Consider the following 16367-nt stretch of genomic DNA (forward strand, 5'->3'; position numbering starts at 1 on the left):
TCCCCCCACTCCAAAAAAACTGCTTCAAGATATCCAAGAGACCAGGCAACCAATCAAAATCCACCGTTTCAAAGCAGCTTTCATTAAATTGATTTTCTCTCTCACCTTATTTAAACCACAGTCATGTGTTATAAATTATTATAAGGTGCACTTGACTAGGGTGTCATGTAAACACACAATTAATCACTTCCCTACTTGTTCTTGGGCACATGATATAATTAGAAAGAAGAATTTCTTAGCACACACACGAGGCAAATTCACATGAAAATAATAGTAACGTAAATTTATTCTTGAGAGTTGGTATAAATTTAAGACATGATGATTCTTGCAAATATGTACTTTAATAACATAAAATAGCAGTGCTTAATTTGTATAGTAAGAGATTAAAATAAGATTATTGTATGTAGATATGGTAGCATTTTGTCAAATTAACGTATACAAAATGAGCAAAGTACTCTATTAATCTGATCCAGGTAGTGTTTGTATGCAGCCTCTTTGTGTATGCTAAAGATTTTTAGATTTTATTAGCCAGTTTTTATATTTAAAAATAGAATGTGCTCTATTAAATAAGGCAGTCTGAGCAAGTGTTTTACTGAATACTTATTATGGCTATTTATTTTTTGGGTCATTCATTTTTTAAACATAAAAATGTAACAAAATTAAACTTAAAGTTCCAAATACACATACAATGTTAAACTAAATAAAAATTCTGTTTAGGTTTTTCAGTTATTTCGATGATTTTCCAGTGCCTCAATTGTCACAAATTCAAAGTTAAAGGACAACAAAATGGGGAAAGAAGAGTGGACATGTTAGTTCTGATGAGCTAACTTCTATGACATACTACAGGTAATGTGATAATACAGTGGTAGGAGACAGACGGATGGATGAATATTTTTCATAAGAAGAGTCAAAGGAGCCATTAATTTTGGCACAAGCACTGACATGGAAAACAGTAACATTTTAGAAATAAGACATTTACTAATGAGAAAGCAAAAAACTAGAAAATCTTAGTAGGAATAACTTTTTTTCTACACCTTGAAGAAAGATCACTGTTTTTAGCATTGTACTATGGAACACAGATATAGCGAATGCTACATACCTGTAGAAGGTATTCTCCGAGGACAGCAGGCTGATTGTTCTCACTGATGGGTGACGTCCACGGCAGCCCCTCCAATCGGAAACTTCACTAGCAAAGTCCTTTGCTAGCCCTCGCGCGCCCGCGCGCACCGCGCATGCGCGGCCGTCTTCCCGCCCGAAACCGGCTCGAGCCGGCCAGTCCAGTATGTAGCAAGACAATACACTTCAAGGGAAGACACAACTCCAAAGGGGAGGCGGGCGGGTTTGTGAGAACAATCAGCCTGCTGTCCTCGGAGAATACCTTCTACAGGTATGTAGCATTCGCTTTCTCCGAGGACAAGCAGGCTGCTTGTTCTCACTGATGGGGTATCCCTAGCCCCCAGGCTCACTCAAAACAACAACATTGGTCAATTGGGCCTCGCAACGGCGAGGACATAACTGAGATTGACCTAAAAAATTTACCAACTAACTGAGAGTGTAGCCTGGAACAGAACAAACAGGGCCCTCGGGGGGTGGAGTTGGATCCTAAAGCCCAAACAGGTTCTGAAGAACTGACTGCCCGAACCGACTGTCACGTCGGGTATCCTGCTGCAGGCAGTAATGAGATGTGAATGTGTGGACAGATGACCACGTCGCAGCTTTGCAAATTTCCTCCATGGTGGCTGACTTCAAGTGGGCTACCGACGCTGCCATGGCTCTAACATTATGAGCCGTGACATGACCCTCAAGAGCCAGCCCAGCCTGGGCGTAAGTGAAGGAAATGCAATCTGCTAGCCAATTGGATATGGTGCGTTTCCCTACAGCCACTCCCCTCTTGTTGGGATCAAAAGAAACAAACAATTGGGCGGACTGTCTGTGGGGCTGTGTCCGCTCCAGATAGAAGGCCAATGCTCTCTTGCAGTCCAATGTGTGCAGCTGACGTTCAGCAGGGCAGGAATGAGGACGGGGAAAGAATGTTGGCAAGACAATTGACTGGTTCAGATGGAACTCCGACACAACCTTTGGCAGAAACTTAGGGTGAGTGCGGAGGACTACTCTGTTGTGATGAAATTTGGTGTAAGGGGCCTGGGCTACCAGGGCCTGAAGCTCACTGACTCTACGAGCCGAGGTAACTGCCACCAAGAAAATGACCTTCCAGGTCAAGTACTTCGGATGGCAGGAATTCAGTGGCTCGAAAGGAGGTTTCATCAGCTGGGTGAGAACGACATTGAGATCCCATGACACTGTAGGAGGCTTGACAGGGGGCTTTGACAAAAGCAAACCTCTCATGAAGCGAACAACTAAAGGCTGTCCTGAGATCGGCTTACCTTCCACTTGGTAATGGTATGCACTGATTGCACTAAGGTGAACCCTTACGGAGTTGGTCTTCAGACCAGACTCAGACAAGTGGAGAAGGTATTCAAGCAGGGTCTGTGTAGGACAAGAGCGAGGATCTAGGGCCTTGCTGTCACACCAGACGGCAAACCTCCTCCAATGAAAGAAGTAACTTCTCTTAGTGGAGTCTTTCCTGGAAGCAAGCAAGATGCGGGAGACACCCTCTGGCAGACCCAAAGAGGCAAAGTCTACGCCCTCAACATCCAGGCCGTGAGAGCCAGGGACTGGAGGTTGGGATGCAGAAGAGCCCCTTCGTCCTGCGTGATGAGGGTCGGAAAACACTCCAATCTCCACGGTTCTTCGGAGGATAACTCCAGAAGAAGAGGGAACCAGATCTGACGCGGCCAAAAGGGAGCAATCAGAATCATGGTGCCTCGGTCTTGCTTGAGTTTCAACAAAGTCTTCCCCACCAGAGGAATGGGAGGATAAGCATACAGCAGACCTTCCCCCCAATCCAGGAGGAAGGCATCCGACGCCAGTCTGCCGTGGGCCTGAAGCCTGGAACAGAACTGAGGGACCTTGTGGTTCACTTGAGATGCGAAGAGATCCACCAGGGGGGTGCCCCACGCCTGGAAGATCTGTCGCACCACACGGGAATTGAGCGACCACTCGTGAGGTTGCATAATCCTGCTCAACCTGTCGGCCAGACTGTTGTTTACGCCTGCCAGATATGTGGCTTGGAGCACCATGCCTTGACGGCGAGCCCAGAGCCACATGCTGACGGCTTCCTGACACAGGGGGCGAGATCCGGTGCCCCCCTGCTTGTTGACATAGTACATGGCAACCTGATTGTCTGTCTGAATTTGGATAATTTGGTGGGACAGCCGATCTCTGAAAGCCTTCAGAGCGTTCCAGATCGCTCGCAACTCCAGAAGATTGATCTGTAGATCGCTTTCTTGGAGGGACCACCTTCCTTGGGTGTGAAGCCCATCGACATGAGCTCCCCATCCCAGGAGAGACGCATCCGTGGTCAGCACTTTTTGAGGCTGAGGAATTTGGAAGGGACGTCCCAGAGTCAAATTGGAGCAAATCGTCCACCAATACAGGGATTCGAGAAAACTCGTGGACAGGTGGATCACGTCCTCTAGACCCCCGGCGGCCTGATACCACTGGGAGGCTAGGGTCCATTGAGCAGATCTCATGTGAAGGCGGGCCATGGGAGTCACATGAACTGTGGAAGCCATGTGGCCCAGCAATCTCAACATCTGCCGAGCTGTGATCTGCTGGGACGCTCGCACCCGCGAGACGAGGGACAACAAGTTGTTGGCCCTCGCCTCTGGGAGATAGGCGCGAGCCGTCCGAGAATCCAGCAGGGCTCCGATGAATTCGAGTTTCTGCACTGGGAGAAGATGGGACTTTGGGTAATTTATCACAAACCCCAGTAGCTCCAGGAGGCGAATAGTCATCTGCATGGACTGCAGGGCTCCTGCCTCGGATGTGTTCTTCACCAGCCAATCGTCGAGATATGGGAACACGTGCACCCCCAGCCTGCGAAGCGCCGCTGCTACCACAGCTAGGCACTTTGTGAACACCCTGGGCGCAGAGGCGAGCCCAAAGGGTAGCACACAGTACTGGAAGTGGCGTGCGCCCAGCTGAAATCGCAGATACTGTCTGTGAGCTGGCAGTATCGGGATGTGTGTGTAGGCATCCTTCAAGTCCAGAGAGCATAGCCAATCGTTTTGCTGAATCATGGGGAGAAGGGTGCCCAGGGAAAGCATCCTGAACTTTTCTTTTACGAGATATTTGTTCAGGGCCCGTAGGTCTAGGATGGGACGCATCCCCCCTGTTTTCTTTTCCACAAGGAAGTACCTGGAATAGAACCCCAGCCCTTCTTGCCCGGATGGCACGGGCTCGACCGCATTGGCGCTGAGAAGGGCGGAGAGTTCCTCTGCAAGTACCTGCTTGTGCTGGAAGCTGTAGGACTGAGCTCCCGGTGGACAATTTGGAGGTTGAGAGGCCAAATTGAGGGTGTATCCTTGCCGGACTATTTGGAGAACCCACTGATCGGAGGTTATAAGAGGCCACCTTTGGTGAAAAGCTTTCAACCTCCCTCCGACAGGCAGGTCGCCCGGCACTGACACTTGGATGTCGGCTATGCTCTGCTGGAGCCAGTCAAAAGCTCGCCCCTTGCTTTTGCTGGGGAGCCGCGGGGCCTTGCTGATTCGCACGCTGCTGACGAGAGCGAGCGCGCTGGGGCTTAGCCTGGGCCGCAGGCTGTCGGGAAGGAGGATTGTACCTACGCTTGCCAGAAGTATAGGGAACAGTCTTCCTTCCCCCGAAAAATCGTCTACCTGTAGAGGTAGAAGCTGAAGGCTGCCGGCGGGCGAACTTGTCGAATGCGGTGTCCCGCTGGTGGAGAGACTCTACCACCTGCTCGACTTTTTCGCCAAAAATGTTATCCGCACGGCAAGGCAAGTCCGTAATCCGCTGCTGGACTCTATTCTCCAGGTCGGCGGCACGCAGCCATGAGAGCCTGCGCATCACCACACCTTGAGCAGCGGCCCTGGACGCAACATCAAAAGTGTCATAAACTCCTCTGGCCAGGAATTTTCTGCACGCCTTCAGCTGCCTGACCACCTCCTGAAAAGGCTTGGCTTGCTCAGGGGGAAGAGCATCAACCAAGCCCGCCAACTGCCGCACATTATTCCGCATGTGTATGCTCGTGTAGAGCTGGTAAGACTGGATCTTGGACACGAGCATAGAGGAATGGTAGGCCTTCCTCCCAAAGGAGTCTAAGGTTCTAGCGTCCTTGCCCGGGGGCGCCGAAGCATGTTCCCTAGAACTCTTAGCCTTCTTTAGGGCCAAATCCACAACTCCAGAGTCATGAGGCAACTGAGTGCGCATCAGCTCTGGGTCCCCATGGATCCGGTACTGGGACTCGATCTTCTTGGGAATGTGGGGATTAGTTAATGGTTTGGTCCAGTTCGCAAGCAATGTCTTCTTCAGGACATGGTGCAAGGGAACAGTGGACGCTTCCTTAGGTGGAGAAGGATAGTCCAGGAGCTCAAACATTTCAGCCCTGGGCTCGTCCTCCACAACCACCGGGAAGGGGATGGCCGTAGACATCTCCCGGACAAAGGAGGCAAAAGACAGACTCTCGGGAGGAGAAAGCTGTCTCTCAGGAGAGGGAGTGGGATCAGACGGAAGACCCCCAGACTCCTCGTCAGAGAAATATCTGGGATCTTCCTCTTCCTCCCACGAGGCCTCACCCTCGGTGTCAGACACAAGTTCACGGACCTGTGTCTGCAACCTCGCCCTGCTCGACTCCGTGGAACCCTGTCCACGATGGGGGCGTCGAGAGGTAGACTCCCTCGCCCGCATCGGCGAAGCTCCCTCCGCCGACGTAGTCGGGGAGCCTTCCTGGGAGGTGGCCGCGGTCGGTACCGCACGCGGTACCGACGTCGGGGACCTCAACCTGGGCGATGGGCCAGCCGGCGCCACGCTCGACGGTACCGGTGGCGCAAGCACCGCCGGTACCGGAGGGGTAGGGCGCAACAGCTCTCCCAGAATCTCTGGGAGAACGGCCCGGAGGCTCTCGTTTAGAGCGGCTGCAGAGAAAGGCTGAGAGGTCGATGCAGGCGTCGACGTCAGTACCTGTTCCGGGCGTGGAGGCTGTTCCGGGCTGTCCAGAGCGGAGCGCATCGACACCTCCTGAACAGAGGGTGAGCGGTCCTCTCGGTGCCGATGCCTGCTGGGTGCCGAATCCCTCGGCGACCCAGAGCTCTCGGTGCCGACACGGGGAGGAGACCAGTGTCGATGCTTCTTCGATTTCTTCCGAAGCATGTCACCGGAGCTCCCCGGCACCGACGAGGAGGACGTCGAATCCACCCGTCGCTTCCTCGGGGCCGAGACTGAAGAAGGTCGATCTCGGGGGGGCTGTACCGCAGGAGCCCTCAGGGTAGGCGGAGACCCACCCGAGGGCTCACCGCCACCAGCAGGGGAATGGACAGCCCTCACCTGCACTCCACCCGATGCACCACCGTCCGACGACATCAGCAGACGAGGTCCTGGTACCACCGACGTCGATGCAGCTATCCGATGTCTCGGCGCCGATGCAGAGGCCCGATGCCTCGATGCACTCGATGCAGGGGCGGCCGAGGAAGATGGTCTGGACGCTGACGACGTCGATGCACTCGAAGATCCCGGTGCCGATGCCGACGAAGAGCCCGAGAACAACACGTTCCACTGGGCTAGTCTCGCTACCTGAGTCCGCCTTTGAAGCAGGGAACACAGACTGCAGTTCTGAGGGCGGTGCTCGGCCCCCAGACACTGAAGACACGACGAGTGTCGATCAGTGAGCGAGATAACCCGGGCGCACTGGGTGCACTTCTTGAAGCCGCTGGAAGGCTTCGATGTCATGGGCGGAAAAATCACGCCGGCGAAATCAAAAGCCGAAATGGCGAAATTCGAAGCACCAAATTTAGAGGGAGAAAAAATCTCGACCGAGGCCGAAAAAAGGCCTACCCCGACGACGAAAGAAAACTTACCGGGGCAAAAAAGCTGGAAGTACGGGGAGGATTTACACGAAACCCGGCGGGGGGTTTCCGGAGCACTTCCCGACTGGGACAAAGCTTTCCCGAAGGAAAAAAACACGTTCAAACAAATTGGACGCGCGAGGTCGACTTTCCGGGGCTCGACACGGCGAAAACACGACCGTACCGAGTGCGGACAAAAGAAGACTGGCCGGCTCGAGCCGGTTTCGGGCGGGAAGACGGCCGCGCATGCGCGGTGCGCGCGGGCGCGCGAGGGCTAGCAAAGGACTTTGCTAGTGAAGTTTCCGATTGGAGGGGCTGCCGTGGACGTCACCCATCAGTGAGAACAAGCAGCCTGCTTGTCCTCGGAGAATAACTGAAACAGAGGCAAACATGATTTGGGAGTGGATTATAAGGGAGCAGTAAATACCCCCCCCCCCCCCCCCCCCCCAAAAAAAAAAAAAAAAATAGAGCAGATCCACTTTACATGCTAAAGATTGTACATTATTATAAAATAAAACAATGCTCAAAGCTGAGGTTTCATAAAAACTAGCATTTAGGAACTAAGGAGTCCTTTTACTAAAGCTCAGTGCGTGCTAACGGAATTAGTGTATGTTAAATTCTAAGAAGCTCATAGATATAAGATGGGCTTCTTAGTATTTAGTTTGTGCTAACTACTCTACTCTGCTATTGTCTATTGATCAGTCAGCAGCTTTTGACCTGGTACAGTGGCGTAGCCACAGGTGGGCCTGGGCCCACCCAAAAGTAGTACATGTTTAGCAATAGCTGGTGGGGATCACAAGCTCTGCCAGCAGAAGACTTCCCCCTGATGGTAACGAAAATGCTGCTCTCCACGATACTGGTACCTGCGAATGCTCAGTTTTCAGCGCATGCCTACTGCAGACTGCCAAGGTGGAGAGAAGCATTTTCCCACCAGCTGAGATTTTTTTTTTTGGGTGGGGGGGAAAAACACTGTGTCCATCCATGTCTTGGCTAAGTCCACCCAAGATCTGATCTGGTAGATCATGATTTGTACCTTGGTAGGTTAAGGGACATTGGAACTACAGAAACTGCATGGTTGTGGTTTCAGTCCGATTTGACAAATGGATCCTGTCGAGTTCTCTGGTGCAACACATCGATTCATTTCTGTCAATCTGTGGAGTACCACAGGGGTCACTATTGGCCCCTACACTCTAATATTGTTTTTTTAAATCTCCATTGGCGTCTCTCATTATTGATTTAGGTTTTGTGCCTTTTATTTATGCTGATGACATTCAGATTCTCATGATAATTAAGCCTACATATCCCTTGGCTCTGTCTGCAGTAATTGCTAAACTTGAGATGATTCAGGACAATAAAATAATATCTTGAAATCTAGGGCTATATTCTTTACTCGTAGGAATGCTACTCTGGTTGAGATTCTTTTAATCTTCATTGTGCTCAGATCCATATCTTAGATTCCATTAAGATCTTGGGAGTCACCACTGATGCTAACCTTACTTTTCGTTCTCATATCTTTGCTGTAGTAAGCAGCTGTTTCTATCGTTTATGCCAGATTAGGTCTCTTCACCCTTTCTTAGAACCTGTAGCTCTTTGCATCTTGATATACACCTTAGTGCCTTCCTGTATAGACTAAATGTAATGCCTTATTTAATGGTATTGCACAAAAGAAATATGATGTTTACAATTTATACAGAATGTTGTGATTAATTACTGGAGGTCGTAAATACGATTACATCACCCCTCTCCTTAGGCAGGAGCATTGGCTACCCATAGATGTACAAATTAAATACAAACATTAGTTCATAAAATCCTCGCAGCCAATCAGCCACCAATCCTTGCAAGCTATTTGACTCGTTACTCTTCTAGCCATCGTCTTCGATCTTCATAGCAACACCTATTGTCTGTTCCCTCTCCTTTCATATAACCCTCTCTGAATGTACTTCGGAAATCTATGTTTAACATCGCAGCTCCTACTCTTTGGAATGCTCTTCCATTTAGACTGCGCATTTTGCAATCTCACACGGACTTCAAGGTGGCCCTTAAAACATGCTTATTTAGGCAGCTATTTGAATCCCCCCCCCCCCCCCCCCCCCCCCAAATTTGCCCATCTGACCTTTCCTTGCTGCCTTTGCCCTTTTGGGGACTTTTGCTTGGTGCACCGAGTTTATTATTTTACTGCTTTTCTATCTTAATTGTACTTCTTTTTATTAGTATATTTCTTCTCTTATTTGTAAAATTGTAAACCGCTCAGATGTAAGTTCCCCACAGCAACATATCCAGTAAAGATGAGCTTGACCATTAGCACGCACTAAGCTTTAGTGAAAGGGCCCCTAAATAAGGACTTTTCCCATTTCCTACGAAAAAAAAAAAAAATCTTAGGTCCGATTCAAATTTTATAAAAGAATGATCAAGTAGGGAAAGCGCATGTGCATCTATAGGCCTACTGTATGTACCTTTATAAAATAGTCCACCAGAAAAATCCAGCACAAAGATACAAGCACTCTGAGGTAGCTTTACACTTGTGGGTGCCGATCCCCCCTTCCCCCCCAGTCTGCCCATTCTCTATCACCAGGATCACCTACAAGCATATCATACAAAGGTAGGTGCAGCAATTTCATAAGGACCATTCTACACACTTGATTCATTTATAAAACCACTCCCTAAATGTATATGTGTGGTGGCTAGGATAATGCAGGTAACTCCCTATGGAAAAGGATACAATTGGAACTATGGATGCACTGCAATGCTGCTAAAATGTCATTTATGATGGAGTACAAATTACTAGGCATGCATGCTCATATATAAAAATCTCAATAAAAGGCCATTATTTTATTTCTTGCTTACACTTCTTAATAACCCTGAGAGTCTCATACTTATTGAGGGTTCTGATTCTTCATGTCTGAATTGTTTCTACTAAATCAAAATTAAACTATACTCTCAAAACATGTCTGTAAACAATAAACCAAGGCACATGTTTCTTTGTGCATTCCCTTCGATCTTACTAACAGTTTTTACCACCACATATATACAACTTGAGAGCAGGGCTGGAAGTAAAAAGACTGGAGGGTATTTTCATATTAATTGATATAGTGTTCAATTTAATTGCTTATCTCAAAACATTTGTTCGGGCCCTAAACCTTAAGCAAGGACTGAAAAGTCATTCACTGAAACTGTAGACTATGTCGAAGTTAAATTAATATCTTCCCTGAGCTCAGTGGCATGGTTAGAATTATGAAAACTGTTGTTTTCTTTTTAACATATTGCAAATCTCATGTAAATCAACATTTTTTCTTTAAGAACTATACAAAGAAGGTATCATTAAAACATTGGATGGGAGGAGGGGTGTTTCAACTACTAACATTAGATTTAAAGAAATAATTAAATGCATAATTCCCACCATCTGCAGGATCAATTTGTACTGCTTCAGATGAGACTGCTTTGGTGACTATGATACAAGTTATCTTTCCCTCATTATTAAGATTTTTACATAGCCAATTTTGTTAATATGAGTCAAAATAGCATTTCCTAAACACTAAAAAATAACTTTAAAAAACCTTTTAAAATAAATAATGAAGAAAATAAGTGAAAAAGGAAATGTTATGGTATGATTAAAGCTGCGTATTTGTCATGATTATTAGAATTACAAACTATGGCTTTTCAAAGATATTACCAAAATTTCACTCTTTTACTGACAGTTTTTGGGGGGGATTTTTGAAACTTTCTTTTACTTTATGAAGAGTACTTTTGCCATTTTACAAGGTGGTTCGCAAGAGAGGCATTTAGACTGGCAAGCCATGTATGTTGCGACTTCCCACAAACTTACCATGACAAAAATACAGCCACAGACATGAGAGTTGATTATGAACATGAACAAAATGGTTTATAAAATGGGTGATGGGATGTATGAAGCAAAAGAAGATCCATACATCTCATTTACCAACATATTGAGACTGAAGATGCTTAAACAGTACCTGTTACCCTGACGGTTGCTCCTGCTTGTGAGAAAGAGACGAATAAGTAAAGGAAAGAATTAGGAGGAAAATTATAAGGCATTAAGTCAACCTCAACATTGTTTGATATTTTCACATTTTCCCCCAAATATGGCAAAAAAATTTATTGTGGGTATATTTCTCATACATCTTTAACATAAGATAACCTAGATTCAAGTCCTCATGTTTACTATGTCATTAGGTATCATGGTTAGTCTGGTGGGAAACGGGGAGTTCAAATTTGTGCACTTTTACCCAGAAGAAGTAAATATCATAAGTGTGTGGTTGGTTTATCACCTGGTCACAAAAAAAAAAACTAGATATATGCTAAAAGCTATCCTTTTTCTTTTCACATTAATCTTTTAGTTGTTTTGATGTTTTAAGCACTAAGTCTTGTTAACTAGAACATTAGTTTTTAAAATGCAACTTGGCATCTTCTCCTTAGGTTGGCCAGGAAAGGGATGTACAAGCTCTCAGGGGTGGTGGCGGCAGGGGAGGGGAGAACACTTTTAAGCACTGTACAATAACCATTGCAAATGTCCAGACTGAGCGTAAATGTATCAGGTTCCATGTGGAGCCAAGGATGGTAGATAGAAGGACATAGGACACTGTGGAAGAAGAATAAAAACTACAAATTTCCCAAGAAGCTGGCACATGAGTAGAGAGGCTATGGCATTTAAGTCTTCAACTCCAAGTTCTGATCAAATAAGTACATTATAGTGTAAAGGTATTAGGTAGCACCCTAGGCAAATTTCAACCTTTTGTTCCTCATTTCCCAACCAATAAACTTTTAGGCCCCTAGAGAATCCCTCTCAAAGTCTGATACTTAAACGTAACCATGACCCCCTTCAGGAAAAATCCTGTAAAAATGCACTATTTGACATCATACTCTTAAACACTGAACTTTTGCTGTGTATGCACACGTGTTTGTGATATTTACAGCATTCTACCAGACCTGAAGTGGCTGACACAAAAATTCATTGTGCACTGGATGATTTTATGCAGCCGACATCTTTAATGAAGATGCTCCTTCCACCTCCAGTGTACCTTTTGCCCAGTTTATTCAACTGATAGCAGGAGATACATTTAGATGTGGTATACGTCGCAATCCCTGTGTCTGGAATAAACAGGACCTAAGAGGTCAAGATCCTACATCTGATGTTTGTTGTATACTTCTATACAGATTCTAGAGCATAATTTTTAAGCCTATTGAAAATTCCATGTTTCTAAGACATTACTTTATGTAATTAAAAAAGAATCAGCATCAGCCAACAAGAAAAAAGAAAACAATTCAAAAACAATTTACAAAACAACCACTAAAAAGCTGTAGATGCCCATGTCTCTTGGGTGCCTGAATTAATCCACGACTCTATAAAGGGAAAGGGGACTTGGTATACCGCCTTTCTGAGGTTTTTGCAACTACATTCAAAGCGGTTTATTTATTTTTTTACAGCATTTATATCCCACATTTTCATATATTCAGGTACTTATTTTGTACCTGGGCAATGGAGGGTTAAGGTGACTTGCCCAGAGTCACAAGGAGCTGCAGTGGGAATTGAACTCAGTTCCCCAGGATCAAAGTCCACTGCACTAACCACTAGGCTACTCCTCCACCAGAGGTGGGCAACCATGGTCCTCACTTTTCAAGATTTCCACAATGAATATGCATGAGATTGATTTGCATATACTGCTTCCATTGAATGCAAATAGATTATCATGCATATTCATTGTGGAAATCTTGAAAACCTGATGTGGCCCCCTCAAGGAGTGTGGGTGCCCATCCCTGCTACAAACTGACCACAGAAATTTGCAAGTTTCTAATGGTCTGTGCGCAGAACCTTATAGTGGTGGACAACTTCTGACTACTGTGCCAATCTGCTAACACACACAACTTAATGCTCATCAGGAAAAAGTTAACACACAAAAACAGGATCTTATTCACTCAAAAATACAGGTTAAATTATCCTAGACCAACACAGTGAATAATAAAGTTCTTAAAGAAATTCTATTGTAAAACTGTGGCAACATCTCAATGGCTATCATGATCTACTCTTTTTCAGTGTTCATTCTTGCTCATAGTTAAAACAGTAATCATAGGTCAAAAACCTCTTTAAAAATGAAATAGTGTCCAAAACTACCTTCTACTAAATGTGCCACTCAAACAAACTTTAAATAATTCACAAAAAACAGCACTTATCTTGTACCACCAAATCTTGTAGTATATCTGTAAAATAAAATACCTAGAAGAGTCTGCAAAAAGGCAAAGATTGTTTGAATAGATTTTTCCATGAGGGCCATAGTCAGAAAGACCACTGGCAGCCTATGGCATTAAACTTCTGTCCACAGCTATCCATGTATTCTTAGAATGGGAGGACTGCTATACTTACTTGCTGCTGAGAAAACACAGGCTCTGAAGGTAAGTTTTGGGATGATCTGCTACGAGGTGGCGGCTGAGGTGGTGCATCCAGTGTTTGTACAGGGGTTGTCTCAGAAACGAGATTGGATGTCGCAGGCATCAGGGGCTCTGGTAGCTTTTGAGAGGGTAGTGGAGGAGGAATAATAGGCTGAATGGCAGAAGCAAGCTGTGGCTTTAGAGGCTCAGGAAGCAATGGCGACACTAGGGTAATGAAGATACATTTAATTAATATGCCTTTGAAACGTTCTGGAAGTTTGTATTTTTATAACTCAGTGAGCACTAACATTGTGGCCTCTTAAGCTTTAATTTGGTCTTGCCACAGGCTAATACAACAAAATAGGAGCTTATCAATATTTCTAAATCTGAATTACATTGCCTTGTAATATAACCATTTCTAATAAAGAAAAAAACAGCTTGGACTTTCCATAGTCACTTGTTATTTTCTTCTTACTATTTAACTTCTCCCACTTGGCAGGCCTTAAAATCTGGAAGGATCTCTTTTCTGTGATGATCCCTAAGTGATGATCTATGAGGATCCAATTAATTCGATATGCTCTAAAAAGCCCTAAATTCTTAATGCTTTCTAACTCAGGATATGATTCATGAAGTACAGTACTACTAGATGAACACAAGCAATATGCAGAGACACAGAGACGGACCCCACTCCTTGGAGTTTAGGACCTAGTCACGACAAGAGACAAAATATATAACAAAACAACAAATAAGAAGCTATGAGTTAAAACGCAGATATGATTTGGAAGTATGTATGAAGGGGCAACTTTTAATTGGGTAAAGCTAGAATAACGAGCTTTTTCATGAGTCTACAGAAAAAACAAAAGTGGGGGTGGGTGAATTTCTAAGTGAGATAGCTAGTGGAGTAGCCACGGGGTGGGGGTGGGGGACTGCCTCGCAGCCTCCCCCCCACTACACTTTGGGCATGGGCTCCCTCCAGAACAGCAGCACCCTTTTATCTTTGCTGACAGGAATGCCAAAGCCCCGCCAGCCCCAAATACAGTGCCGCCGCTCCCCTCCTCCTGACACTGCTTCTTTCTTGCAGATGTCGGTGGCGTGCCTTCAGTCGCTGACCTTTGCAGGAAGGAAGCAGTGCGAGGAGGAGGGGAGCGGCTCAGACACTATATTTATTTGGCGGGTGGGGCTTCAGCATCCCTGCTAGCAAAGGTATGGTTAGCGGTGGGGTGGGGTGAAAGCAAAGTGTTGTCCCCCACAGTCCATCCCCAAAATTGGAGGGCTGGCTACACCCTTGGAGATAGCACTTCAAGCAAAATGTAAACCAGAAATATGTAGCAAAATTAGTTCCATTATCACTCAAGGTGAGGCTTCTGCAGTCTTTTAGCCTTCAGAAAGGCTTCAATCTTACACTGAACCTACCTTGTTCTATTCAAGAGACATTAAGAATCATTAACTGAGGAAGAAATGATTTATGCTCAGTTAAAGCGACCCTATCATCCATACTGTAATTGTAGACTTATTTCTCTCAAAACAAAACTGCCATTTGGTGAGGGTGAAAGGAGATGACTTTATAGTTACCTGTATGTTTCCCTAAAAAGTTTTTTTTCATTTCCCACCCATCATATCTATCCATCTATCAATATATATTTAGATATAATATAGATATAGTTGTATATTGCTATGTGTATATATATATATATATGTATGGTACATATTAAAATAACCAGAGGGAGTTCTCAGTCATGGAAAAAAAGTAACTGACGATGTCACGCTCGTGTCGCAGAAGGGAAGCTGTTCGCGCATGCACGGTGCACTCTGCCCGCGCGCTGGAGCGTTCTGGAGAGTTTTTGTGTTGCTTGAGAGTGTTTGCCAGTTTCCTGGGCTGTCGCGGACGACAACCCAATCGTGAGAACAAGCAGCCTGCTTGTCCTCGGAGAACGATTGTTTTAGTGGTTTGTAAAGGGGGTTATAGTTTTTGATGATGATTTTTCAACACACTTGTATATTAATAGTAATATTGAAATTGTTGATTGTTAATATATGGTAACCCCTAGTGTATTAGTATATTGAGTCTCTACATAGATACAGATATGAAAAACAAGGCTAAGGTTGCCAAGTGCTTTCAGATTTACCCAAAAGGGTTCATCTAAGCCTGGGTCTTATCCCAATGCATGCTGAGAAATTTAGTTCTGAGGCACCAATTGCATCCCCTAAGTAAAGCAAGACTACAAAGCAAAGCAAAGACTACAATAGGGTAAATGCATGATGGACCAACTCTGCTGGGCAAATCTGAGGGGGCTGCATCTATGTTGAGCAGATTTGGTTTTTAAAATACTCCTTAAATTGATGAAACAATTAGGATGTATATAAATGCATATGCTGTATTGTTATGACTTTAATCTGTTTGCTTTCTATAATTTTGTTTAAAATGTCTGATCATCAATAAAAACCGTTTAAATATATAAAATACTCCTTAAATTGATTAAACACTTTAATCAAGCTGCTGTCAACACAGCAGATTAAATAATAGCACAATTAAGAATCTTTTTTTTCTCTTAACTGAAAAAGTAGAGGTTTATGCATGAAGCCTTTTCTCCCAATTCTGTGAAATCAAGCACGTGCAAATACATAGACAAGGTTAAATCTGAAGACTTGAAATCAGTGCTCCCAATTTTAAAATGTGTGATAGTTAAAACCATTTAAAAAAATATATGCGTGACTGAAAATGGACAGTTTGCACACAAAAAGGGATAGATGAATCTTCAGATGGTGAATGATTAGACTTTTTTCAGTAGCTGATAGAAAACAGCAATGATGAATGTTGCTTATTGGGTCTCTGAGAATAGTGCCAAATCCATAGGGACTAATTTCAATTCTCTTACACAGAGCTCACACCAAAAATTGCATGAAGCATGTGCTGCAGTGGGTACACAAATACAATATATATATATACTAGCCATTGAGCCCGTAAAAACGGGCTAGTAAAGGAAGGGGGGGGGGGGGTTGAAAGGCCCCTCCCCCCCCCCGAATATGTCACCGCCGCCCCTCCCCCCCTGGAGTCGCCGC

At 45.2% G+C, this 16367-nt stretch overlaps 1 protein-coding gene across 4 annotated transcripts in view; it reads right to left on the minus strand.

The window, feature by feature from the left end:
- The window catches only part of SYNJ1 (synaptojanin 1), a 176652-nt gene that overhangs the window by 8155 nt on the left and 152130 nt on the right, over positions 1-16367 (minus strand). For all 4 annotated transcript variants that reach the window (XM_030202152.1, XM_030202153.1, XM_030202151.1 and 1 more), the window contains one exon: positions 13303-13532. In XM_030202152.1, the coding sequence (XP_030058012.1) occupies positions 13303-13532 (230 nt within the window). The remainder of the gene's footprint in view (positions 1-13302; positions 13533-16367) is intronic.

The sequence above is a fragment of the Microcaecilia unicolor genome, chromosome 4 (genome assembly GCF_901765095.1).
Source record: "Microcaecilia unicolor chromosome 4, aMicUni1.1, whole genome shotgun sequence".
Taxonomy (NCBI): Eukaryota; Metazoa; Chordata; class Amphibia; order Gymnophiona; family Siphonopidae; genus Microcaecilia; species Microcaecilia unicolor.